The sequence below is a fragment of the Pleurodeles waltl genome, chromosome 5 (genome assembly GCF_031143425.1).
Source record: "Pleurodeles waltl isolate 20211129_DDA chromosome 5, aPleWal1.hap1.20221129, whole genome shotgun sequence".
NCBI classification, from domain to species: Eukaryota; Metazoa; Chordata; class Amphibia; order Caudata; family Salamandridae; genus Pleurodeles; species Pleurodeles waltl.
Window position 1 is genome coordinate 288,685,018 of NC_090444.1, and position 25,427 is coordinate 288,710,444.

General features: G+C 46.3%; 1 protein-coding gene across 2 annotated transcripts in view; it reads right to left on the reverse strand.

Annotated features, from left to right (window-relative positions):
- Positions 1-18,940, reverse strand: part of STPG4 (sperm-tail PG-rich repeat containing 4) — a 353,110-nt gene extending 334,170 nt beyond the window's left edge. The window contains exon 1 of one of the 2 annotated variants that reach the window (XM_069234032.1): positions 18,735-18,940. In XM_069234032.1, coding sequence (XP_069090133.1) covers positions 18,735-18,932 — 198 coding nt within the window. In that variant the 5' untranslated portion in view covers positions 18,933-18,940. The remainder of the gene's footprint in view (positions 1-18,734) is intronic. The other variant, XM_069234031.1, reaches the window with a different exon arrangement.
- Between the last annotated feature and the right edge of the window lie 6,487 nt (positions 18,941-25,427).

Consider the following 25,427-nt stretch of genomic DNA (forward strand, 5'->3'; position numbering starts at 1 on the left):
AAATTGGGAAAAGTCTGATTTAGAACCATCTCAGGACCTGGTGTTGATCGGTGCTCGCTTTCTGACTCAGGAAGGGTTGGTGACCTTATCAGAGAGGCGCTTGCTCAGCCTGCAGGGGAAGGTTCTGTCTTTGCTGGCTCAGTCGGCTCCCAGAGCTCAGGATTGGTTGAGGGTGTAGGGTCATTTGGCATCCATTGTGTTTCTGGTTCTGTGGGTCCATTTGGCCTCCTGGGTCTCTGAGGCTTCAGGAGCGTCTTCCTCTGACAACTCCAATGCGCAGAAAACTGTTGTGGTGGCTGGAGACAGCTCATCTGGTCAAAGAGATTCCCCTCTCTCATCTGGTTCATGTGATTCGCATGACAGATGCCAGTTTCTCCGGGTGGGGGGCTTGGCTGGGTTCAGTGCAGGTTCAGGGGTTCTGATCTCTCCAGGAGTCTCAGAGGTCCTCAAATTGGAGGGAGTTGCAGACTGTCCTGCTAGCTCTGGTTCACTTTCAGGGGTTCTTGCAGCGGAAGGCAGTGCTAGTGAGGACAGACAACCTTGTTTCCAAGGCATACATCAACTAGCAGGGGGGTACCAAGTCTCTGATGCAGATTGCTCGGCCATTTTCTTGTGGGCTCAGGTTTTGGTTCTGTCCCTGCCAGCTCTGTACATTCGGGGGTAGACAATGTCTGGGTGGATCTTTTGAGCAGGGAAATTCCATCCTCCAAGAACTTCTCCCTGAATATGTCTCTGTTCAGTCTGCTGACACAGAGGTGGGGTCTTCCAGTGGTGAATCTGTTTGCTTCTCCCGGGGATGCAAAGGTTCTGTTACAGGGGTCGGTGTCCTCTGGCCTGGTTGGTGGATGTATTGATGTGTCGCTGGCATCAGGGTCTTATTTATGCCTTTCCTCCCTTTCTGTTGATCCGGTTTTTCCTGGTGCGAGTTAAGCGGGAGGGGGCTCAAGTGATTTTGGTTGCTCCTCGTGGCCTTGGGCAAATTGGTTCCCTTTTCTGCTGTTGTTGAAGTGCAAGACAGAGTGGGTACTTCTGGTATAGCCGTCTCCTCTGGCTTTTCCAGGCCTGTCTCTGGGCTCGTTGTGGCTGCATTTGATGGCTTGGAGGTTGAAGGGAAGGGTCTGACGGTTATTGAGGTTCCGGAGACACTTGCTGTCACTTTGCAAGCATATCGGAGGTCGTCCACCCTCCATTCCTACGCCAGGCAATGGAGAGTCTTTTCTTCTTGGTGCTTGGTGTATAGAGAAAAAAGTGGATCCTACGGTAGCCTCTTTGTTTTTGGTGATGCAGTTTCTGCGGGATGGGGCCGGCATAGGTTTGTCAGTGGCCACATTGCGGGTGCAATGGGCGGCAACACAGGCGTTTTGTGGTCCTTGGCAGAATTTGAAGGATGAGGGTGGACTGATGCAGAGGTTTTTCAGGGTCTGTGGAATATGTTCCCTTGACCGGTGCGTCCTTTTCCTAGTTGATATTTTTAGTTGATTTTGGAGGTTTTGATTGGTCCTCTGTTTGAATTTCTGGAGAGTGTTGATTTGAAGCTTTTGAATATTAAAACCTGTTTTTGGTGGCCATTACATCTGCCAGACATTTGGGGGAGATGAGGGCTTTATCCTGTAAGTTCCCTTTCTAAAAGGTCTTTCCATATAGGATTGTACTGGTTCAGGTCCCGTCCATCATCCCTAAGGTCAATTCAGCCTTCCATGTGAGTCAGGAAGTGATCCTCCTTGCCTTTTGTCCTGAGCCTCCCTCAGAGGAGGACCACTGATTGCATTGTTTGTATGTGAGGCGATCTTTGCTGTGGTACCTGGATGTTGTTAAGTCCTTCCATAAGGGAGACTCTTTGTTTGTTAATTTTGGTCCTGCGAAGTGTAGGGATCTTCGACTGCTACTCTGAGTAGGTGGATCCGGTCTCTGGTCCTGTTGGCATATGAAGTGAAGGGTGCGATTCCTCCTCAGGGATTCAGGGGCGGTCTACACATGGTATGATGGCCACGGTGGCTGAATTGCAGGGGGCTAGCAGTGGAGATTTGTAGGGCTGCGACTTGGTCTACTCCCTCTACCTTTGTCGCCCACTATCGGATTGCTGAGTTGGAACGTCTAGATACTGTGTTAGGTCACAGGGTTTTGTCCTCTATGAAGCAATAGAAGGACTTTGGTGTCTGTTGTCTGAGTATGAATGAAGTTTTGATGATTGCAACTCAGTTGTCTGTTCTGTTTTACTTGCTATGTCTCATTGGTGTTTAAGGAAGGTGACGGGAGGGACAGGAGGTAATGCTTCCATTACTTACCGATAATGGCATTACTCCTAGTCCTTACAGTTCCCTCCCGCCCTCCCGGTACGAGACAACTGAGTTTCTGGTTGGCTTGTTTATATAGAGGAGGATGTAGAGTGGGGGGTGTTTTATATTGGGAGGGGAGAGGCCTAGGGGAGGCCATGGGGCCTCATTGGTGTTTAAGGAAATTGAGGGAGTAAGGCTAGAAGTAATGCCATTATCAGTAAGTAGTGGAAGCAAGTCCTTGAGCCAGTCCATATATCTAAGGGGCTTAACTCTTCCCCATGACACATTAATGCACCTCGTTGCACAATTCTAATATGAATGAAGCAAGCTCCTCCACAAATGCCTCATAAAGCACCACTGGAGTGCACTGCTGCACAAAGCCCGCCATCACTCATAATCTATCACATTTCTGATCATCTCCAATGCAGTGGGGGAGCATAAGGCCTCTCCCTTCATTGCCCCCACCCGTGCTCGTTTAGCTCTAAGGACATATGGATCTCGTGTGCATCTGAGCTCCTCCCTGTGGTATACAAGTTGGTATAATATTGTGTGAATTCTGTTGGGTAGTGCGTCGAACCATCACCTGCAGTGTTTAGCCTAATGATCAATCAGCATTTGTTAAGCGCAGCTACTCACCCCTGAGGGTCTCAAGGTGCTGAGGTGTGAGGGGAGGCATGGAGCATCCATCAGTGCAGTGCTTAATATCTTCTTCAAACAGGCATGGCGTCAGCTTTTTCATGAAGATAGGGAGGGGTGTAGTCTGTCGGTGGTGTGGCTGTAGGGCTTTCCAGGCTGTGGTGGTGAGGTAAGAGAAAGAGCATCCCCCTGTTCTTGTTTTTCCGATGGGGGGTGTTTTGGCGAGAGAGAGCTGGGCTGAGCATAGGGTCCTGTGGGGTACGTGGAAGTTGAGTCTCCTGTTCAGGTAGGCTGGTCCGGTGTTCAGGTAGGCTGGTCCGGTGTTGTGGAGGGCTTCGTATGCGTGGTTGAGGATCTTGAAGGTGATTCTTTTCTCTATGGGGAGCCAGTGTAGTGCACGCAGGTGTTTGGAGATGTGACAGTGTTGGGGTAGGTCGAGGACCAGTCTGGTGGCGGCGTTCTGTGTGTTCTGTAGTTTGCGGGTTGAGGGCATGTGTGACAGTCTTTCGGTGTTCGAGGGGGATCTATTTGAATGTCTTGCGTAGGAGGCGGAGGGTGCGGAAGCAGGTGGAGGCGACTGAGTTGACTTGGCGGTCCATGTTGAGTTTGGAGTCGAGGATGATTCGGAGGTTACGGGCTTGGTTCGTGGGGGTGGGTGGGCTTAAGAGGGTGGATGACCACCAGGAGTCATTCCACGCATCGGGTTGAGGGCCCAAGATGAGTACTTCAGTTTTGTCTACATTGAGTTGTAGGCAGCCGCTTTTCATCCAGTTGGCGACTGCTTCCATGCCTTTGTGGAAGTTGTGTCTGGCTGTGTTCGGTTCGTTGGCTAAGGAGAGAATGAGTTTGGTGTCATCAGCGTAGGAGACAATGTAAAGTCCATAATTTCTGACGATGGCAGCTAGTGGGGCCATGTAGATGTTAAACAGTGTGGGGCTGAGGGGGGATCCCTGGGGAACTCCGCAGGTGGTGGGTGTGGGGTCTGAGAGGAAGGGAGGAAGTCTTACTTGTTGAGTTCTGCCAGAGAGGAAAGATTGAATCCAGTCGAGGGCCTTGTCTCTGATGCCGGCTTCATGAAGTCTGCGTATCAAGATGTGGTGGGACACTGTGTTGAAGGCTGCCGAGAGGTCGATCAGGATGAGGGCTGCAGTCTCTCCCTTGTCCAGCAGGGAGCGGATGTCGTCCGATGTGGCTAGGAGGGCTGTGTCGGTGCTGTGGTTTTGTCCGAAGCCAGATTGGGAGGCGGCGAGGATGCTGTGGTCTTCGATGAAAGTGACGAGTTGGCTGTTGATGGCTTTCTCGATGACTTTCGCTGGAAAAGGGAGCAGGGAGATGGGTCTGTAGTTCTTGAGGTACGTGGAGTCCGCTGAGGGTTTCTTGAGAAGAGGGTTGATCTCGGCGTGTTTCCAGTTGTCGGGGAAGGAGGTGTCTGCTGGGGAGTGGTCGATGGTGAGGCGGAGCTTGTTTCAGCAGCTCTGTTGAAGATGTTGTGGGGGCATGGGTCCGTGGGGGCTCCAGACTGTATGGTCCTCATTGTCTTCAGTGTATGTTCGGTGGTGAGGGGGGTCCAGTTGGTGATCGTTGTTTTTTTGGTGTCGGGTTCCGGTGGAGGGGGTTCTGCATGTAGGTTGTCCTCGCTTAAGTTGTCGTAGAAGGTCTTGATTTTGTGGTGGAAGTATGTGTTGAGTTTGTTGCAAAGTTCTTGTGAGGGTGGGATGTCTGTTGCTTCGCTGTTGGGTTGGGCGAACTCCTTGATGATGCTGAAGAGTTCCTTGAAGTTGTGTGCGTGTGCAGAGATTCTTTCTTGTATTGCTTTCTTTCTGGTGCTTTTGATGAGATGGTGGTGTGCGGTGGTGGCTGTTCTGAAGTGGATTTGAGCTTCTGAAGATTTGGAGTTTCTCCAGATTTTCCCGAGGCATCAACGTGTGCGTCTGGATTCTCGGAGTGCTATGGTGAACCAGCTGGCTTTCTTGGCGTGGGTGCTGTTGTTCTTTTTGAGGGGGGCTATGGTGGTGGCGCAGTCAGAGATCCATTTGTGCAAGGTAAGGGCTGGGATGTGCGGGTCATCGTTGTGTGCAATGGGGGGCGGAGTTGGCGAGAGTTGTGGTGCGCTGGTCGTCAGTGATTCTTGCCCAGCTTCTACAGGATGGTTGGTGTTAGGGTCTGGTGATGGTCGGTTTGTTGAAGATGAAATGGATGCAGCGACGGTTGGTCTCTGTAAGTTCGGAAGTGTGGCTGAAGGTCGCGGAGGTTGCTGTTGTGAAGATGGGTTCGAGGGTGTGTCCTGCTGAATGTGTTGGTTCCATTACTATCTGTCGGAGTCCTATGTTGTGGAGGTTGTCTAGGAGGGATGCAGTGTTGGGGTCTTGTAGGTTGTCGAGGTGGAAGTTAAGGTCTCCCAGCAGGGTGTAGTTGGAGGCTGCAATGGCTTGTGCAGTGATACTGTCTGTGATGGAGTTGGAAGAAGGTGCGCGGGGCCCGGGCGGGTGGTAGATGAGGGTTCCCCTGAGGGTGGACACTAGACTTGTCTGAAGTTTGAAGTGGACATGTTCCATCAGGCTTGTGGGGTCTTCTGAGTATGTACTCAGACGGATGCTAGACTTGTGGACGATGGCGATCCCCCCCCCAGGGCGTCTGGGGCGGTCTTTCTGGGTGATCTTGTATACCTGGGGAATGGTGATGGCAGGTGTTGGTGCAGGTTTTGGTGAGGAATCCGACATGAGAGGAGGTCCCAGATTTCGTGGCATGTTTGTGGAGGGAGCGGACATTGAGGAGGATGCATTTCAGGATCTTTGATGTGGGTGTGTTGTTGCCCATGGGTAGTGCCGGATCGAAGGTCTTGGTGGCGGTGTAGGATTGGCAGCAACAGAGGCAGCTGAAGGGTCTGTGGGTGTCGGCTGGTGATGAGGGCTTGCAGATGTTGTTGCGTCCTGGGTTGAGTGCATGGAGTGCTGCTGGCATGTAGAGGTGGTGGGTGGGAGGTCCAGGGGTCCTGGCGCTGGTCGCGGTCAGGTCGCAGACAGTCACAGACGGGCTTGCCTCTGGTGTACCCACTGCACGCAACCATGCAGCGGCTGCCATTAAGTAGGGGGAGGGAGGAGGAGAAGGCAGCTGGGAGGCGGGAGCAGGAAAATGGCATGAAAAAGGGGGCGGGCCACAGGGCAGCAGCAGCGGGGAGAGGGAAGCATGAAGGGGTAAAATAGATCGGAAGAGAAAAACTGGAAAAAGCGGGTAAAAAGCACAGAAAAAGAGGAATCAGAGAGAGAAAAGCACAGAAAGTGCAAGGGAGAAGACAGAGAAGCAGAAAAGCACGAAGGGGGAAGACAGAGAGAAAGAGGCAGCCTAGCAGAAGAGCAAGGCTCTCCCACTAGACACCAGGGATGAGGCACAGGCAGGAGCCTGCGGTGGAGGAGGGCCTCGAACTTACTGGTGGAGCTACACAGGGGAAGAGCAGTTCACTGACCAGGTCGGTGTGGGTGCTCTTCCTACCGCACAGCGGCCGCAATTAGGTAGGGTGAGGAGGGGAGGAGAGGACAGCTAAGAGGCAGGAGTGGGAAAACGGCTAAAAAAAAGGGAGGCGGAGCCGCGGGGGCAGCAGTGGCAGGGAGAGGGAAGCGAGAAGGGGTGAAATAGATCGGAAGAGAAAAACTGGAAAAAGAGGGTACAAAGCGCAGAAAAAAGAGGAAATCAGCTAGAGAAAAGCACAGAAAGTGCAAGGGAGAAGACAGAGAAGAAGAAAAGCAAGAAGGGGTAAGACAGAGAGAAAGAGGCAGCCTAACAGAAGAGCAAGGCTCTCCCACTAGAAACCAGGGATGTGGTGCAGGCAGGAGCCTGCGGGTGGAGGAGGGCCTTGAACTTCTGACTGGAGTCAGAGTTCAATCAGACATGGGCTGCACTTACTGGCGGAGCTACATGGGGGAAGAGCAGTTCACTGACCAAGTCATGAATGATATCTGATGCAGCCCTCTGCAGATGAATCAGGCTGGCCAGCGTATGCCCCGGTGACTCTGAATTTAATTTCCCTATTTGCCTCCTTACATTCTGACCCTCCATGTACATTTTAGGCTGTTCTGTGCCACATGACAAGGAAGGTATTCTAGTAATTTCTAGTAATTTGGCCTTTGGCAAAAAATACCATCTAGTAAAGAAACAAAATGTCCTTTTCATCAGGCTTCTTAACCAGTTAATAAGGCACAGTGAAACCCATTCTTACCTAGGGATGGGGTGTAAAATAATACAATAAAAAGATGTATTATGTTTGGTGGCAGTTCTTTTAGCATTTTATTACACAACTGAAGTTGCGAACCATACTGGTTAATGCCTTTTTAGTGGGGTTGCAAGGGTGCAATGGGCCCCTATTCAAGAAAAGGTAATTCTCCTTCTCTTCCCCTCCAACAGCTAGCTGGATAGTAGAATACAGCAATAACCAGGTTTCAGTGGGTGCCACAGGCCTCTGATCACAGCGCCCCTGCACCTGCTGCTGTTGAGCACAAAAACTTGACGGGTGGAAAATGTGAATTTATTTCAGCCACTAGTAATTATGCAGAACTGCATCTCAGTTTATTAGAATGAACTGGGATGCAGCCCATACTAATTACCTGTGGCTGATATTATTTCAAGCATTCCACCCTTCATTTTTTTGTTTTCCTCAGTGAGGTGTGCTAAGTGCGACAGGTATGCCCACACGTGGCTCCATTGCTTATTGTGTCCCCAGACTCAATCTATACCTCACTGATGAGGCCTAAATAAGCTGAAACTGTTGTGGACTTGCTTATGTTTCCAGTCAGAGGTAAACTGGCTTGGCAGTTTGGGTCAGACTTTTCCTGTTTAACAACACTTAGGCTGAAGGCTCTTTCCTGTCTGAGGTGCTACGATGCACAAGAAATGACGGACTAGATTGCACCCCAGAGAAATTAGCAATGGCAGAGATTATTTCATTCGATCCATACATTACTTTTGTGTTTTCCCCAGTGCAACTCTCTAGGTGCTATAGGAATGCCCATATGTGGACCCCTTTCTCACTGTGCCAAAGGGCTCCAGCTGCACCCTGCTGACAAGGCTTAACTCCTTTAAAGCCAGTCTGGATGGGGTTGCTTGTATTATCTTCAGATAGAACCTGGCTTGGCAGTTCAGGATGGACTGTTCCTATTGGAGCAAGATCAAGACTGATTTTCATATGGCTGGTATGGTGGACAAAAAAAGATGGACTATACAACACCCTAGAAAAAATAATAATGCCTGAGATTAATTCAAGCAAACCACCTATCACTTCTTTAGCTTTCCTCAGTGTGATGACCTAAGTGCGACGGGTATTCCCAGACTTGGATCCAGTGCTCACTGTGTCACATGACTCAAGTTAAATCTCACTGGTGAGACCTAACTGGGCTGAAACCAGTATGAGCTTCCTTATCAGGGAACCTAGTAAGTTCGGGGTGGTTGCTTCCTTTTAGAGCAGTACCAAGGAGCTCAGAGTAATTACCAGTGGTTGATATCAATTTAAGAAATCCATCCATCACTTTTTTGTTTAATTCAATGCACCTGCTGATTTATTGCTGGCTTTGCCCCTGGTTGAGACGCAGCTCCAATTCTCTGCAAACCTATAACAATTCGCCATTTGCAGACCCTGGAGTTATACAGCACTATAACGGCTAACTATTTTACGGGACATAAGGGCGGATCTATGAAAAGACAACGTAATACTGTACACTTTAAAACAAAATAAGTTACGAATCCTTCATATGTCCTTTAAAGCCTTGTTGCTGAAACCAACTATAAATGTGGGAATTGTCAAAATGAAAGTGATGGCGGCACCTTAAAGCAGGATATAGCTTACCTGGATGTTCTACAACAAACAAACATTTTGAGGCATTGGCTGCCCTGAACATTATAAACTTGTGGAGGGGAAGAGAGTTGTCTAGAACAGATTAGTTCCGGAGCCAGGTCGGAGGATTCAGTATATTGACTCATAGGCCACTAAATAAAGAACCTTCATGACCTTTCTTTGTAAACAGTACGGCACGAAGCCCTGTCCGTAAACATCCCCCCGATGGCCGCTCGTCGTTATTGCAATGCACTTGATTTTGGCTGCAAACAGTTGCGTCATGGATGCCATGCGCAAGGTGCGAGCCATGGATGGGCTCAACAGGACCTGCTGTGCTGTACACAAGAGGCCCGGCAGCAGGCCCTGCCCCTGGGAGCAGCACTGGGTATGTAGGCGCAAGGGGAGCCTGCACTTTCCGGCTAAACACAAGTAGGCACAACACCCAGGATACAACTGAGAAGGTAAGAGACATTCATTTAGTCGGGCCCTCGCCCTATATGGTACCAGCAATCCCAAGGAAGAAACCAAGATCTGAATTTGTCTTTTCCCTATTTCCTATGAAAAACTCAGCAATAATAGTATGAAATCAGTTTATCGTTGTTGCCCTCGTCTAAAACCTTAGCTTGATAAAAAAAACGTGTTTGTTTTCATCCCTTTCATTTGGTTAATAGCAAGTGTCACCAAGGGCACTGTGGTCCACTGTCAGGTGCCTGAAACTATGTTACAAAAGTGTTATCTCTGCCATGTTGCGGGTGATGTGTGAAATCACTTAAGGGGTTTCGGGGTACCTGCACATCACACATTTGAATCCCACCAGGAATGACTCAGTCTTTCAATCTCCCACGGTTAATAAAACGACGAACAATGAGTTGGGTAATACAAACATTTGTCATTCACAATGCCATTAAATGACAATCTGTAGGTACAAGGCACTACATATAAATTCTAATTAATATTAATATTACCATTATATTGACTAGAAAAAAGCAATTCAGGAAAGGCAAGAATAGTTTATTTACCTGAAGTAAATTCAACGTATTTCCTTCTCCTATGTCACTGTTTTTGTCTGTGGGTACTTGAGAGCTTTATAAAATAAAATCATGGTTATTATGATCATAGATACTATTATTATTATCATTATAATTAATATTATCACCAATATTGACAATACCAATGATAATAATACTGCTTTTACTACTATTCCTACTATTACTGCGAATAATAATAGTAGTAGTTGTAGTAACAATAATCATCATCATCATCATCATGGCTAAAGACAAAGAGCTACCCCTTTAAAACAAACTCAGTAAAGAGAGAACATCACATACAAAGGATATCTAAGATGAAGCATTTGACTGCAATGCCCTTTAAAGTATCAGCCAGGGTCACTTAAGCTGTCAAGGGGTTCATGTAAAGTGTCAGCAGCAGCATCCTCCGTTTACATCCTTCCCTGTCTTCCCATATAGCAGATGCTCATCATTTACAGCTGGCGCTCCAGTCAAATGATGGCGAAAATCTGACTCTATGTTTGGACATGCAGCTCTGCAAGCTGACGTCACACACTGCCAGGGCACATTTCCTTAAGGCTGAAGTGAAAAAGAATGACTTCTGTTTGCTGTCTACAAACAAACACTTATTTTGAAACAAGTATTCTAAGGGCAGTCTCCTTGTGAAATCAAAGTGCCCTGAGAAGCAGGGGAGTGAGGTCGGGGCGAGGGCAGTGTTGGTAATAAAAATGCACAAGTCTTCAGCTCAGGCAGATGGCAATGATCACCAACACTATAGGCGTGCACCCGAAAATAATAAAACAATCTGCAAAGTCCTCATACATGCACACATCCATGTCCGTAGTACCCCGTAGGAGTACATAACAGGATCTAGCTGGCGCTATTTAACAGAATCCTTCATTAAACAATGCATTCATTACTTCATTCTAAACTGGCTCATCTATCTGCTATGTGTCCTTGAAACAACATGAAGAATATGTAAGTGCAAAGTCCACAGAACACTAGTCCGAACAAGCATCTCAGTATTGTCAAGGATTCCAAAAGCACTTCTGCACTATAAGAATGGTTTAAATGAGTTTTCCATATGTATGTAGCATAACATATTTCAAAACAGATGCCTTCACCCTGGACACATTTGCTATCCACAAACGGTACCTTGATGATGTCTTTTAAACTTTCAAATTACATGCTTTGTCAATTTGTTTAAGGTGATCCCGTTTGTTTTTTTTTAAATGTATTCTGGAAGTACGGTGAGATATACTTCCCAAATAAATAATATATGTAAAAATATATGCACACACGATCATAAAATCTACCACAATACGAGCGTCAGTCGGTATATATATGCGTAGTTCCTTCAATGGGAACTGTGGAGTTTGCTACATATGCTGCAACATTTTATTCTCAGTAGTAAACTGTAGTTATCCTGATTTCATATTCTTAGAGGTATTCTGCAGAGAAAGTTAAAATCGGCAGGAATACCAGCATAAAAGAAATACAACAAACAATTTTGCAAGACTAAAAAGCACAAAGAACACTGAGCAGCAACAATCTGTTAATAGTAACAGTGGCTACAAGATGAGGCAGTGAGAAAAGTAAACAAATGGCAGAGTCCGACCGGCACCCAAGTTCACTCCAGCTTTGCCCTGTATTGTAAATATCTCAGGAGAACAAGAACCAGAGACCAGCACATGGGGGAAGAAGAAACAGATACCAGGGAAGTGGAGAGAAATGGGATAGGCGTGGTAGAGGGGGGAGATGAAACAGTATCAGTGACGACGGGAGAGATGTAACAATGAGGGAAGGGGGTTGGAGGGAAAATAAGCAACATAAACCGGTATACCGTAGAGGCCCTGAAAACACAAGCACTCGTATGGAGTGCTTGAAAGTAAAGAAAAAAGTAGGTAAAAAACTGGTCCATGCTCCCGAGGACGGTACAAACTCAAGATGCGATATGGCACACTCATGCCATGACAAATAGAAAAGAAGAAAATTTAAGCCATGCTGAAGCTAACAAATGGTAAACCTAGGGGCGGATTGTAGCCCACTTACTGTAAACAACATGTCTCAAAGAGACATGCATGCACTGTCTATGCCAGACCTAAAAACACGTTGAAGGAGGACTGGGATTTGTTCCACAGAACACTACCAGGTGGTCTCTGAACTGTACCCTCTAGTAATACTCGACTAAGTCATGAGCTCACCATTTAAAGGCTTGGAAAATATCAGTGAACTGAATGGGCTTGAACTGGTTATCTAGTGGCTGTCCCAGTGCACTACAGGGTGAAGCTGCAGGGAGCACAAACACAGCTTGCCATGAGGACACCATTACAAAAAAGACGCTTTCAGTCCCAAGCCCTGTGAGCCACCAAGCTACCGCCCAGACTCACACTCTCTCCCTCTCTCTCTCCTCTCTCTCTCTCAGAAGCAGACTTTTGGAAAAGACTTGGAAGGCCAAATTCATGCTTGCTAAGGAGCGATGATTTTACTGGTAGTGTTAGTTCTTCATTGAGAAACTGAGGGACTACAGATGGGTCTGCTGTGATGGGAACATGAAAGTATGTGCCCTCAGTTCCATAGATTATAAACTGATTTTGGCCTTAATCTCTGTCAGCTTCTTGATCTTCTGCAGGGACAATTCAAACAATATAAAATTCCACATTTGGTGAAGCCCATCTTCCTTCTTTTCAACAACATATTAGTAGGCAAGTAAACCTGCCACTTTTTAGAGCAAAGAATAGGCTCAATAACTATTCCACTTTCTCTAGAAATGATTAAATTGTTTGGTGAACAGCCTAGACAGAGAAAGCTTAGACTTGGTTCACCTAAAAAAGAGTAGACCCTGGGCAGAACAATGCACCAGGACAATGCAAAGGTCAGTATGATTTTGGCCACAATCTGCTTTTGATGGAAAGCCATGCCTCCCTTTGAGGGGGGTATATCACCAGGAATGGAGTGTGTGGAAAGTGTTCCACTTCAAGAGATTCATTTGGACTTTGTTAGCCTCGGTTGTCTGTCCTCCGACATGCCTTCCAAAGGATTCTGTAGTCGTAAGAGAAAAAGATTTGTTGCTGGAATGAGCTCTGGACTAAAGTCGACCGTTGATTTGAAAGACTGCTAATCCTTGAGGAGGTGAAAGAAGTAAGTGAAATGGGAGTGGCTGTACACATAGTGAAGAGTTCTAGGATATTTCACTTTGGGGCATTCACTACCACATGTTTTGCACTGGCGTCTGTCCTGCTGTGAATTTCCAATGCCTGTTTCCCTTTATCCATTTTCTCACCTTTTTGTGCTGCTGGTTGCATTTCTTCTCTGTGATTTTGGAGCACAATGGCACGGGACCCTTGTTCTTATCAAATGTGGATAGCTCTCAACCCGGATGTTTTTCTTTTTTTTCAGCCTCAGTGCCTGCTTCCATTCTGCAATGTGTTCTTTTTAACAGAGGGAAGTGTGTGTCCACATGCCCCACACCTCATGTTCCTTTTGTTTATCACCGCCTACACCTCCCGTGGTGTCTAATTCCACAATGTGACTGACTGGTATGGCATTGTGTGCAGCAAAAAACACACATAACATGAGAAACAGGGTTTGGCCACGTATATGGCATGACACATGCAATGTACTGGTCAGTATTATCACTCAACTGAACAGCTCAGAGTAGTAGTAGTTTCTGATTCCGCCACTGAGTGGCAGGGTATGAAAAGCTGGCAATAGATGAGAACCAAAGGTGGGGTTCCAGAAGCAAACTTTTTCCAGACTAACAGGATTAGCTCAGTGTGGAGTGCTGAAATTTGTTAAGAAATTTGAAGGTCCATGAAGAGAAATATTAATAACGAGCAATCTGACCATTCACCCCAGACAGAAGTTGCAGAAAGTGAGACCAGCTGGGATATACATACATCTGGAAGTGAAAAGGGTGGAGTATCTGCATGAAAAGTAACAAGACTTTCTGAGATGAATTCAGGTTAATCAGGCGAACATAGAAGAAACCGCAAAAAATCCACAGAACAGAAAAGAAGCACAAGAAGGAAATATAGGAGAAAAATCAGGGAGTTGAAATGGAAGCAATAAACATGAGAAGGCGGATTCACAGACAAAAGAAACATGCCACAAGCGAGGGGCTGAAAGGTAATTACAATATCTGACGGTTCAGCGCTCAATAATTCTTTTAATGCCAGATAAAATGGCAGTATTAAAATTGGGATTAACTTTGTGCTCTACCACGAAAATTGAATAAGTGCAGGCTAGATTTTTTTAAACTCTTTTTATTAACATTAAGGCAAGAATACACAGCATACATCAATGCATACCTAGTGAGGACTTTTGTATCAAATCATAAGGCACAGCAGGTGGAAGAACATTTCTGCTCCCTACTGCTGGCTAACAAAGAGAGTGCTTTTCAGGTCAGCCATCATGTACCATAGCAGGAGTGTCACATTAGTTTCCTCTATAGTTGTTCCAAGACCCCCAAACTTTAGTTCATTTGTGTGGGCTTCCCAGACTCTTGTACATCACTTTCTCTTCCAGCATGCACCAATCTATGTCTTTTTCCCATTCTTGAAATATGGGTGGTTGTGGGGCACTCCAAAGTCTTTCAATATTTATTTAGGCGATTGCCATCTCAAGAGTCATCCAATATTGATATCTCAGTCCTTCGGAGATCCGAGTTGTCCCAAATGTTTAGTAGGCATCATTGCGCTGCAGCCTCCATCACACTGCTACATACGCCATTCATAAAGCCACTAAGGAGTTCCAATAAGCCTTAATCACTGGGCAGTCCCATATTATCTGTAGAAAGGTGCCCCCGAGTCTGCATCCCCTGAGACAGTAACCATCGGGGGATTTACCTATCTTAGCTTTCACTGTACATGTTAGGTACAAACAGTGGAGAATTCTCAATTGAATTAAACGAAATCTGGACCTAACTCCCACTTTTCGTGGGGACGCTAGGGCTTCGAACTATTCATCTTCCTCCAGTATATCAACATGCAGTTCCCATTGTGCCTTCAGGTGTATTAACGATCTGAGGAGTTATTGATCAGTTTCTGATAGGTTAGGGAGATAGCTTTTTTGTGTAAATACTCCTCAAGTAGTCTGCTCTCTAGGGGGGACGCTCCGAGAACATCTGTCCTCTTGGGAATTGAGGACTGAAGGGCATGTCGTATTTGGAGGTAGCAGAAAGTTTCAGAAGGAGCCAATGCAAAATCTTTCTGTATGTCTGCGAAGGAGAGGACTTGACCTTATGCCCATAAGTCCCCCACTTTTGAAATGCCAATAAAGTCCCACTTATCAAAGCCGGGAAGGGTTCCTAGGGTGCACAGTCTCATGGAGTCCAAAAGAGGAGTGGCCTGGGTTATCTTTTTTCCCCACCCTAATGAGCGAAGTGCAGTGTGCCAGAGACTAATTATCACCGCTGTGGGCCCGCGAACCTGTCACAGTCTAGGGGGCCTATAACAAGCTCTCAGGCAGCTTCCATGTTGCAATTGACGTCTGTCCATGTGGTGAGCTGGCTCATCAGGTGGAGTGTGCATCCAGTAGTTTATGGTGGTGAGTTGTGATGCCCAGTTGTATTTGCATATGTCTGGTAGGACAATCTCTCATCGTACCAGCCCCTAGTCAGCTTGATCAATGCTATTCTCGCCAAGCACCCCCCCCTCCCATAGTAGGATCCGGGGCTCGCTGTCTATGGCTTGGTAGTAGCTTGGGGGGTGGTGTAGGACACGGTTTGCAGGACATACAAGAAGGACAGGAAGGCCATCATCTTGAAAAGAACTGCTCTCACAAATAGCGACAATGGAAGAGTTATCCAGTGTTGAACATTTTGCTTAAGTCGGGGTAAAAGGGGGAGCAGGTTACAGGCGTAAAAATGTGTTTGGTCAGTGGTTATGAATATGCCTAGGTATCTAAAGACATCAGTCACTATTTGTGCCCCACAATCATGAGCCAGTTGGGGGACATTTCCCTTAAGCACATAGATGGTGGATATTGCCCAGATTATTGTGTGTTTGGAATATGGCCCGAATTGGGTCCCTAGATGTAGTATTCGGTTGAGTGTACGGGGGAGGTTCACCATATAAAGTAAGATGTCATCAGCATATAGTGATATTCTATCCTCCCACTGTGGCGTCCAACGGAGACCCCGGATCAGGGGGTCCACTCTCACCCAGGATGCCAGAGGCTCCAGCACCACGGCAAGAAGAAGGGGGGACACCCCTGTCTAGTGTGCCTTTGAAGGGTGATTGAATGAAATCTAGTACTATTCACCACTATTTGAGCCAGTGGAGATGAGTAGAGGAGGCGTACCTAAGCTATGAATTGTGGGCTGAAACCCATTCACCCTAATATCCCAAATAGATATAGCCATTCCACAGTGTCAAAGGCCATGCGGGCATCAAATGATAGGACTATGGCATCTTCCTGAATAGTGTCAATATGCCCGAGGACACCATGCAGTCTGCGCAGGTTGAGTACTGTATTGTGGCCTGGCATGAAACCGGATTGGTCCGGATGGACTAATTTGTGAATTATTGAAATAAGTCAGGAGGCCAGTGCCTTTGCTAGTATTTTCACTTTGGCATTGAGGAAAGAGATGGGTTGGAAAGAGCTGCAGACATTTTTAGGCTTCTCTGACTTGTGAATGACGACTATTGAGGCCAGACACTGGTCTAGCAGGAGTACCCCTTGCTATTGGGCTTTCCACATACATCTGTTTTAGGTGGGGGCTAGCCTTGTGGCAATTCTACCAGGAACCCACTGATTTCAAATTTCTCGCACTTTTGAGAGTTGTTGGGTGGGGATAATGAAGTAGTTGATGCGGGAAAGACTACCATGCACACCGGAATTAAATGTATAGTTGCATAGGGTCGGGTTGAGGGCACGCCACATGTCTTTGAGCCCATGAGCTGAGTGGAATTTGGCAAACAGCCTTTCGAGATGGGTTGGTATGCTTGGGGACGATGGCGATCTCTGTTGTCATTTAGGGTCGCATTAACATCACCACAATAACCAGGCCTCCTTGTGGGAGTCTGTATAATAAGGAGGCCACAATCTGGATTGTGGAGTCATGCAGTCAAGGTGGAATATATATTGAGAATATTGAGTATGTTGATAAGTGTCCCCTCCCAGTGACCCCGAGAGAGCCACATAGCGTCCCTGCCTGTCTAGTTCTATCTGTTGGACAGACACCAGAGGGATTTTCTCACCAGGATGCCTACTCCCCTTGATGTTGTAAACTCTGCATGTGCAATCATTTTGAACCCCCATCGTTCAAGAGCTCGGCATGAGTTGCCCAGGTGTGTACCCTGTAGGAGGACTAGGTCTGGGGAGTGTCTCTTTTTATGTATTAAAGAGTCATGTCTTGCTTAATTCTGTCTCCCAGACCATTAACATTCCAGGAGGGAATGCATAGTTTTTCGGGCAGGCATAGAGGGATACAGACCCTCTGTGTTCCACGAGTAGGGGATGGCGTGTGACTGCCTACAGGAGAGGCCCACTTGGCTGTGATGCAAAAACTGTGTACCTGTGTATTTACTCATTGCAGAATTTGTCTTGCCTTAGTATAAATTGTAGTACAACACAAATAACAGTCCCAAATAAACAAATCCCTGCACCTGAATTGCAGATTTAAAACTACCCGTCCCCCCAACTGTGCAGAGCGCCTGTCGCACAAACAAAACATGAAACTAATTGAGAAGTGTGACAATGCTCAAGGGCCCCAGTCCAACCCGCGAAACAAGAGTGAATTTACTAAGTTGCTTTGCCCAGTAAATGCGGTCACGAAGATCTATTTTGCTATTGCAACCATTGTTGCCATGTTTAGGCATCTCAATGTTTGTTTATACTTTCGTTTTTTTAATTCACCTTGCATGTGTTGTTCAGTTTGTGAATGTGCGTTTTATTGTGGTTAAGTAAGTATGTGGGTGTAGGCAGGAGTCAATGGATAGATGAGTGATTGCATCAGTGCATAGATGTATGATAGAGTGCATGCATGATAACTTATTGAGGGAGTAAGCCCATCGATGACTTGAGATGCACTTTCATTTATAAGACAGGTCTCCTGCCAGTGACAATGCTTGCTTTTTTAATTATTTCGCTTTTAGCTCTCCTTTCATCAGTATTTTTTTTTCTTTACATATCCTTATCTTTTCTACGTTTTTACTCACTGCCTTTTGTTAATCATGTTATCTTGATTCTGCAAACTCTTTTTGAAATGAATGGTTCATACTTCTGATGAAAGTGGTATGTTTTTTGCATAATTTAATTGTTATGTACTAATAGCTCCGTGCTTCAATGTAATACACGGGTATAATATATGCATGTAAATAAGATTCTTCCTTTCAACTTTAGAATACATCCATTGCTCATAACTTTCTTAACTGATATCTCATCCCAAGAGGAAATATTATTTTCCACGGTTTGCAGGGCGGTATTTTCGTGTGCAATAGTTAACACCTTCCTTCTCAATGAAAATGCCACTAGCTCATCGGAACAGTTGTCTAAAAATTAAACATTAGCGGTTTAGTATAGTCCCATGCAGTTCTGGAACTGGGAAAACAATTTCTCTGGAACCCACATATAACGGTTCAACAGGGCTACGGAAAAGGGGTGGAGTCACGAACGTCGGCGTCATGAAAAGCAGTGTCTGACAGTCAATTTACACATTTTATTGAAAAATAAACCCCTGCCACAAAGAAATTGGGGACGAAGACAACGTGACGGTAATTGTGTTCTGACGTAATTGGTCACCAAAGCAGCATTTTAAAATATTGGGTCGGGTTAAGGCATCTCCTGCAGTAATCTTTGCGGGCACAGCATATTTCTGGAGATGATAATAACAACGTACATGAGAGGGGACGTCACCAAGGGAGCCGGATCCATGAACAGTAGCCGCCAGACAGGCTGCATTATGCGGTAAGGAGGAATCCGCTCGCTCCAGCCGAGCTGATGTGTAACACGGAAACTTCCCCTCTTGTCGCCGGAGTTACGACAGCTTACCTGGAGCGGACTCACGGCGCTTGAACGGGGTCGGCTTTCTTGGCCGCTGAGAGAAGATTTTCTCTCGGCGGCTACCGCGTCCTGCTCCCCGAGATTCATGAGGCCGAGGTGAGAGGCGTCAGATGTGAGAAAGCAGGGCTGGGCTGTTAGTGCGCAGAGAACAGCAGAGGGCACGGTACAGTGACGCCCCGGGCCCATGCAGTGGTCGCCTTAGAGATGAAGTCGCTAGACCAGCACGATCACATTACAATGAAAGTGTGATTGATGCTTTTGTCTTTTGGTGACGCACTAAGGTTCTAAGGTAACTGCTGGTTAGCAGCTGACAGAGGAGATGAGAAAGAAAACTTACTGCTCTTTCAGCAACAACGGAGGCTACTGTTCAAGTCGGTATTTTTAACTTATTGACGAGAATAATCAAGACATTGACTAGTCTCCTGACATTACAACAAAATACTATTAATGGAAATACAGTATTTAAAGTATCGACGGTGTTTTACACGTCACATCTCTTTAATAAAGGAGTGAAACTAACATAGGTATTGTACCGTACGTATTTGTAGTGAGTCATCATGCCACTACACGTAAGCACATACTCCGAGGGCTGGGCTCGGTCCGAGGGTTTAAGTAAAGGGGAATTAACCGCGCGAGGGCAGGCCCGCGTTGACCGTATACCAGAGGTCTTCAAACCTTTTGATGATGGGACCCCCTGTCAATTTTTTTTAGGTGTAAGGCCCACCTACTGATAAAAATTCCTAGAACGTGTTACTCCTCATCATCGACAATCATAAACGTTCCATTTCCCAAGGCAAATAATTATTATGGTGAAGAAATAATATTAAACAGCTTTTAGCAAACCATAGGTCAGTGAGTGTGGGGGCTTGGTCAAAGGGGTAGCTAACAACAAAGGTCATAATTTATGAGGAATTGGTGTAGGGTAGTGCTTCAAGTCTTCTTGCTACACTGCCCTACACCAATATAAAAGGACTGAATTCAGTGCTTAATTTGTGCTTGTTGTTTCCGGTGCTGAGCACCAGCACTTATTTTTGAGGGCCGGGGCTTATTCTTCTGCCTCAAGCATTTGCTGCGAGCAAAAGACATATGGGAAAGACGGAGGAAGGAAAAAACGAAAAAGCTTCACAAAGGGAGAAATTAGAAAGCTGCAAGAGTGAGCTGAAGGGGCAGGAAGTGGCTTTATATGTATTGAAGAGGCCCGAGATGACTTCAGGATTACGCAGCCTCACTATTTCGTGTTCACACATTTAATTGCAGCAGCCGTGTGTTTAAGAGGAGGGCTTTGGGCACCGGCACCTTTTTATTCACAAATAAAGCACTGGCTGTATTTATGAAATACAGTGCATTCCTGTATTTTCCTCCTGCGCTGGTGCACGAATTGCTGCCTCGCGCCAATGTAGGCAGGATTGTTTTTGTGTAGGAAAGGACACCTTCCTGCACAAAAACAATCCTGAGCGGCATTTTCCTCTTTCTATATGTGCTGCAGAATGCAACACACATGGAAAGAGGGAAAACGAGGAGAAATGAAATCATTTTTCCTCATTACGCCTGCTTTGGGGCGGTGTAAGGTTTTGGCACTGCTCCAGTTTACATGATTTTGTAAATCTGGGGCAGTGTCAAAATCTATGGGTGTTGCGTAGGAACACCCATCACAATGCCCATGGAGCGCCTCCTTGTCGCGTAGTAAGGCAACCCAGAGGCTTGCGCTACTTCGCCTTACCCCATATGTATGAGGCCATGCAAAGCCACGCAGGGTGGCTTTGAGTTGGCTTATAGGTATGATTGAGTGGCTTGTGCTACCGAAGTGTCAAAAAAAGTGATGCTTCGGCTGCACAAGCGTCTCATAAATAAGCCCCAAAATATTCTGCACGTTTTTTTTATGTCTTTCACTGAGAAGTAGCTACATATAGAATAACAGTCAGCTTAAATGAAAAATAAATAAAATAAGGTTTTTACTCATTGGGAAATGCACTTTAGGTTTTTATGAAACCTCTATTAGTTAATGCACTGCAGAGGTCTGTGTGTAACCCGGAGAGCAACAGAATTAAATCTTGGTTGGTGCAGTGGAAAATAGTGGCTTGTTTATTTTCAGTGCCAAGACATCACAGCCTGTGCCAGAAAGCACTGTGAATATGTAAGGCATTATTTTATACTTGCATTACATACAGCATAAGATAGGCCACTACAAAAAGGTTTAAGATAAAATGTTGCTTCAAAAATGTAAATTTAAATTATACCAGAGCATATGCAATACAATTTTTTAAATAGCTGTCCCTTCAACACCTCCAGGTGAAGTAAGCACTATGTAAATACGTTTACAATTAAAAGCACACACTTCACAGCGCAGTTTGTTAACTCTTTGCGCTATCACTAAAAAAGAATGAATGTTTTTCATTGCAAAGCTTGGAGTGATTAGTTCTATTAAAGCCAGAACCGACTCCCAAGCATCCTTTACAGTTGCAGATCAACTCGCAGTGCACATTTCATTTATTCAGGAAGCAGATGCCCGGCACAAAAGCATCTTTAGTTGTCTGTGCGGCTTCCTTTCACAGCACTGGAGGCTCCTTGAAGAAAAATTCAGCTGAAGCATTTTAACGATCAGGCAGTGATGCGTGAATGCATGACCCCTGCCAAGAACTCCACACCCCACCTGGGGGTCGTGCTTCACATATTGCGGACCTCTGCCATATACTGAGTGTACAGTGGATTCCCACCCCTCCGTACGATTAGGCCTCACTGCCACCAGAAGATTACTTGTGCTGCCCCACACACCTTCTCACATTGGTGACAAGGTGGTAGTTCCCCAGGGCTTGATGATTCTATCCTGCAGGGCGAGTGCATACTGTATTTTGGCACCCTTGGAGCAGGCAGCTGTGCGGTGGTGTGCAGGCATGACGCCGTCAAGTCCAGAGGCAGCATCGCAGATTCCAGTGAAGCTGAGGGTGGCAGGCTGAATGAGCACGATGCGGAGAGGATTGCAGCGTGAGGCACCAACAGGCTGAAGGGGAGCAGCAGGAGCGAGTGCTGGCAAGAGCACGTGGCTGCAGCGTGTTGCTGCAAACAGCGAGGTGAGGAGTGCAAGTGGCCTGGAAGCCGGGTGCAATGGCAGCCAGCAATGGTGGAAGGCTTCCCTTAAAGACAGACTGTGTGTCTCTATAAAAAATATTTTAATAGGTAAAATAAGAAGACACCAAATGTCAGGAGATACATGGATCATGCAATGGATGTGAAGGGGCATTTTATGAACAACTTTGCAATATAGTCTAGACAGACCGTATATCAAAGGTATAAGCCTGCTCTCAAGAGAATATGTAAGATGTATTGAAAGGTCCCATCAAGCATTGGCAAGTGCAACACCCTAAGCAGGTGCTCATCAAACACAAGCATGTGCAAGTCAGACATAATGATATCGGAATAGAATGAATAGCCAGCCAAGAAATCCGTGTGAGGCAGGACAGAAAGCAAAGTACTTCAACATGTCAGAGCCGCAGCGAAGTATCGCTCATGCAGCACAACAGCCAAGTAATGCCCATAACACAATTGCCAGATTGCCACCTTTCAGTCAACTGGCGGATCAAGCAACAGCAGCACCGAGGTGGAGTAAGTGGATAGGGCAATTGCAGCATTACTTTTGCGCCATGCGTGAGAAGGATGGCGCGATAAAATGATCTATCATGCTGCACATGGGAGGTTATGAACTGTATGAGCTGTTTGAAGACCTGCCGAACAATGTAGCCAAAGATGACTTTGATGCTGCTGTTGCTGCACTGAACAGGCATTTTGACCCAGAGTGGGACCCTGACTATGCAAGATTCAAACGAAGACTAGCGAGGCAAGCAGCGAGGGGGTCTGTCGACATTTTGTTTGCAGCGACTGCACAAGTTGGCAAGCACGTGCTCTGGAATAGATAAGCGGGATGAAATAAGGGCCCAATTGATTCAGGGATGCCGGTCCTTAAACCTCAGAAAACATATCCAGCAGCAGCGGGGTATTTCTTTGGACAATATTTTGATACGCGAGAGGTCGCACAAGTTGGCTGACAGCTCGAGCGGGAGAGAGGGTGTCTGCCGTGGCATGACAACCAGCAGCACCAGCTTCATCAGCAGGGGTCAAGGTCAAGGAGGAACAAGTAGAGGCCCTACAGAGGTGACCAGCCAAAACTAAATGAAGGCGGATGACAAAAGAAGTGATCCTGGGTGCTGGAACTGTGGCCTGCCACACAACCCTCCTCATGGATGGAAACAGTGTTTAAAATGTGGTAGGACCAACTACTTTGCGAAGGTCTGCTATTTAAGTGACCAGAAAGGAGCCCCCAGCATCAAGAGGAATGAAAAGTGCAAATATTCGGCAGTTATTGCTGGAAAAAGCACAGAAGGAGTGACACAGGCGACAGAAATGACTGAAGAGCACTGGAACAATAAAGAAGAGGACAAAGTGTTCACCATTTCATTTACCAGGAGGAGAAATCAACAGAAAAGACCACCACTCATGTCAAGGGATGAGGGGAGTGGAAATAACAGTGTTCATTGACACAGGGGCATCCGTTAATGTCTTTGACACCAAACAGTTTCTCAAATTGAAACCCCAGCCAGAGATTGTGCCCACTAAAGCGAGACTATACACCTACGGAGGCACAGAGCCTATTCCACTGAAAGGGGTAATCGAGGTGAAAGTGGCCAATGGCAGCACCACAACACAAATTAAATTCCATGTAACTCAGGGACACACTGGAGCACTGCTGGAGTGCCACACCTGAAGATCTTGGCCTAGGCTTCTTTGCATGACAGGTTCATCAATCTCACACAGAAGATATTCTGAAAGACTTTCCTGAGATTTTTTAAGGCCTGGGTTGCCTAAAAAGAGTTCAAGTGAATCTTCACATTTTTGATACAATTAGGCCAGTTGTACTGTGTCACAGGAGAATACCTTTTCATCTCCATCCCCTGGTAGAAAAGGAATTGGAGCACCTTCAAGCATATGAAGTTACTGGAAAAGTGTCAGGGCCTACTCCATGGGTGTCACCACTCGTCATAGCACCAAAAGCAAAACAGCCTTGTGCTATTCATTTATGTGTTGACATGACATTACCCAACAAGGCCATTCAAAGAGAAAGACACATCACACTAACCATTGACGAAATTGTGCCTTATCTAAATGGGACCAAATGGTTTTACAAAATTGATTTGAATTATGGGTACCATCATCTGCTGCTGGAGAAGGTGTGCCAATAAATAACAACTTTCTCCACCAATGTCAAACTAAGAAGATTCAGACACCTTCGTTTCAGCATTTCCTCCGCAGCAGAAGTTTTCCAAGCCTCCATAAGAGAAGTGTTGTCAGGACTCATTGGAGTAATAAACATGAGTGACAACATACTCATCTTCTTAAACACTTTGGAAGAACATCATACAAGACTGTAGGCTGCTCTACAGTGCTTAACAGAAAGAGGGTTGACTCTCCACCGCCAGAAATATCTCTTCTACTGCAATGAAGTAGAGTTTTTTGGATACAGATTCTCAGAGCAGAGCCTACAAGTCAATCCTGCAAAAGTGAATCAAAAAGGCAGACACTCCACAAGGGCCATCAGATGTGAGAAGCTTTCTAGGGATTCACCCCCAACTTGGCCATTTTGCCGGAGCCCTCGAGAACCCTAACAAAAAAAAGATGTTCAGTGGAGATGGACAAAAATACTGCTAACTCATCCAGAGACAGCAAGACGGCCCTAATACGAGATGCCACAATGGCATATTTCAGTCCCACATGGCACACCAAGCTTATTGTGGATGTGAGTCCTGTTGGACTGGGAGCAGTGTTGCTACAAATTAAGCATGATGGGGAATGGGTGCCAATTACGTATGCCAGTAGAGCCCTGGCAGCAGTAGAAATGCAATACTCCCAGATCGAGAAAGAAGCCTTAGCCATCAGTTGGTCATGTAAACATTTTCATCTCTACCTCTGTGGCCAGAAGTTCCAGGTCGTAACTGATTACAAGGCCCTCGTACTGCTCTTTGCAGGCACCGCGAGAAATGGACAAACACAGAGGTGGGCTGTTCAGCTCTAACAATATTCTTTTGAAGTGGTGTACTGCCCTGAAGCCAACAACCCTGCTTATTATCTCTCTTGCCACTCTCTGGCTGCTGACTCCACTACCCAACAAGAGGAGGATCCAGGCATCAAGAGTTTTGTGAAGCTAGTGACAGAAACAGCGTGTCCCCAAGCATTGTCTCTGCTGGAAATTGTAGAAGCTACCAAGGCAGAGAGCTGTCTGAGACGGGTGTCTGAAGCACTGCATGGACACCAATGGAGGAATTTTCTTGACGGGGCCTGTGGCCTCTTGAGTGCAGAACAGAACCACATGAACGTAATTGTGAAGTGCAGAGATGAACTAAGTGAAAGCGAGGAGGGGCTAATCGTGAGAGTGCATCAGGTTGTGATCCCCAGAAGCATGTGGACCCGAACTGTTGAACTAGCCCATCAAGGTCACCAAGGGGTTTCTGAAATTAAGGCCTACTTACAAGGTACAGTGTGGTTCCCTGGAATGGATCAGATGGTGGTGGATATGGTGATGAACTATCACTCTTGCATTGTCAGCAGTGGTGAACCTCTGACGGCTCCAGTAATTATAGAGGCAGTTGCTACTGCTCCATGGTCTGAAGTGAGCATAGCTTTTGTCAGTTTTAT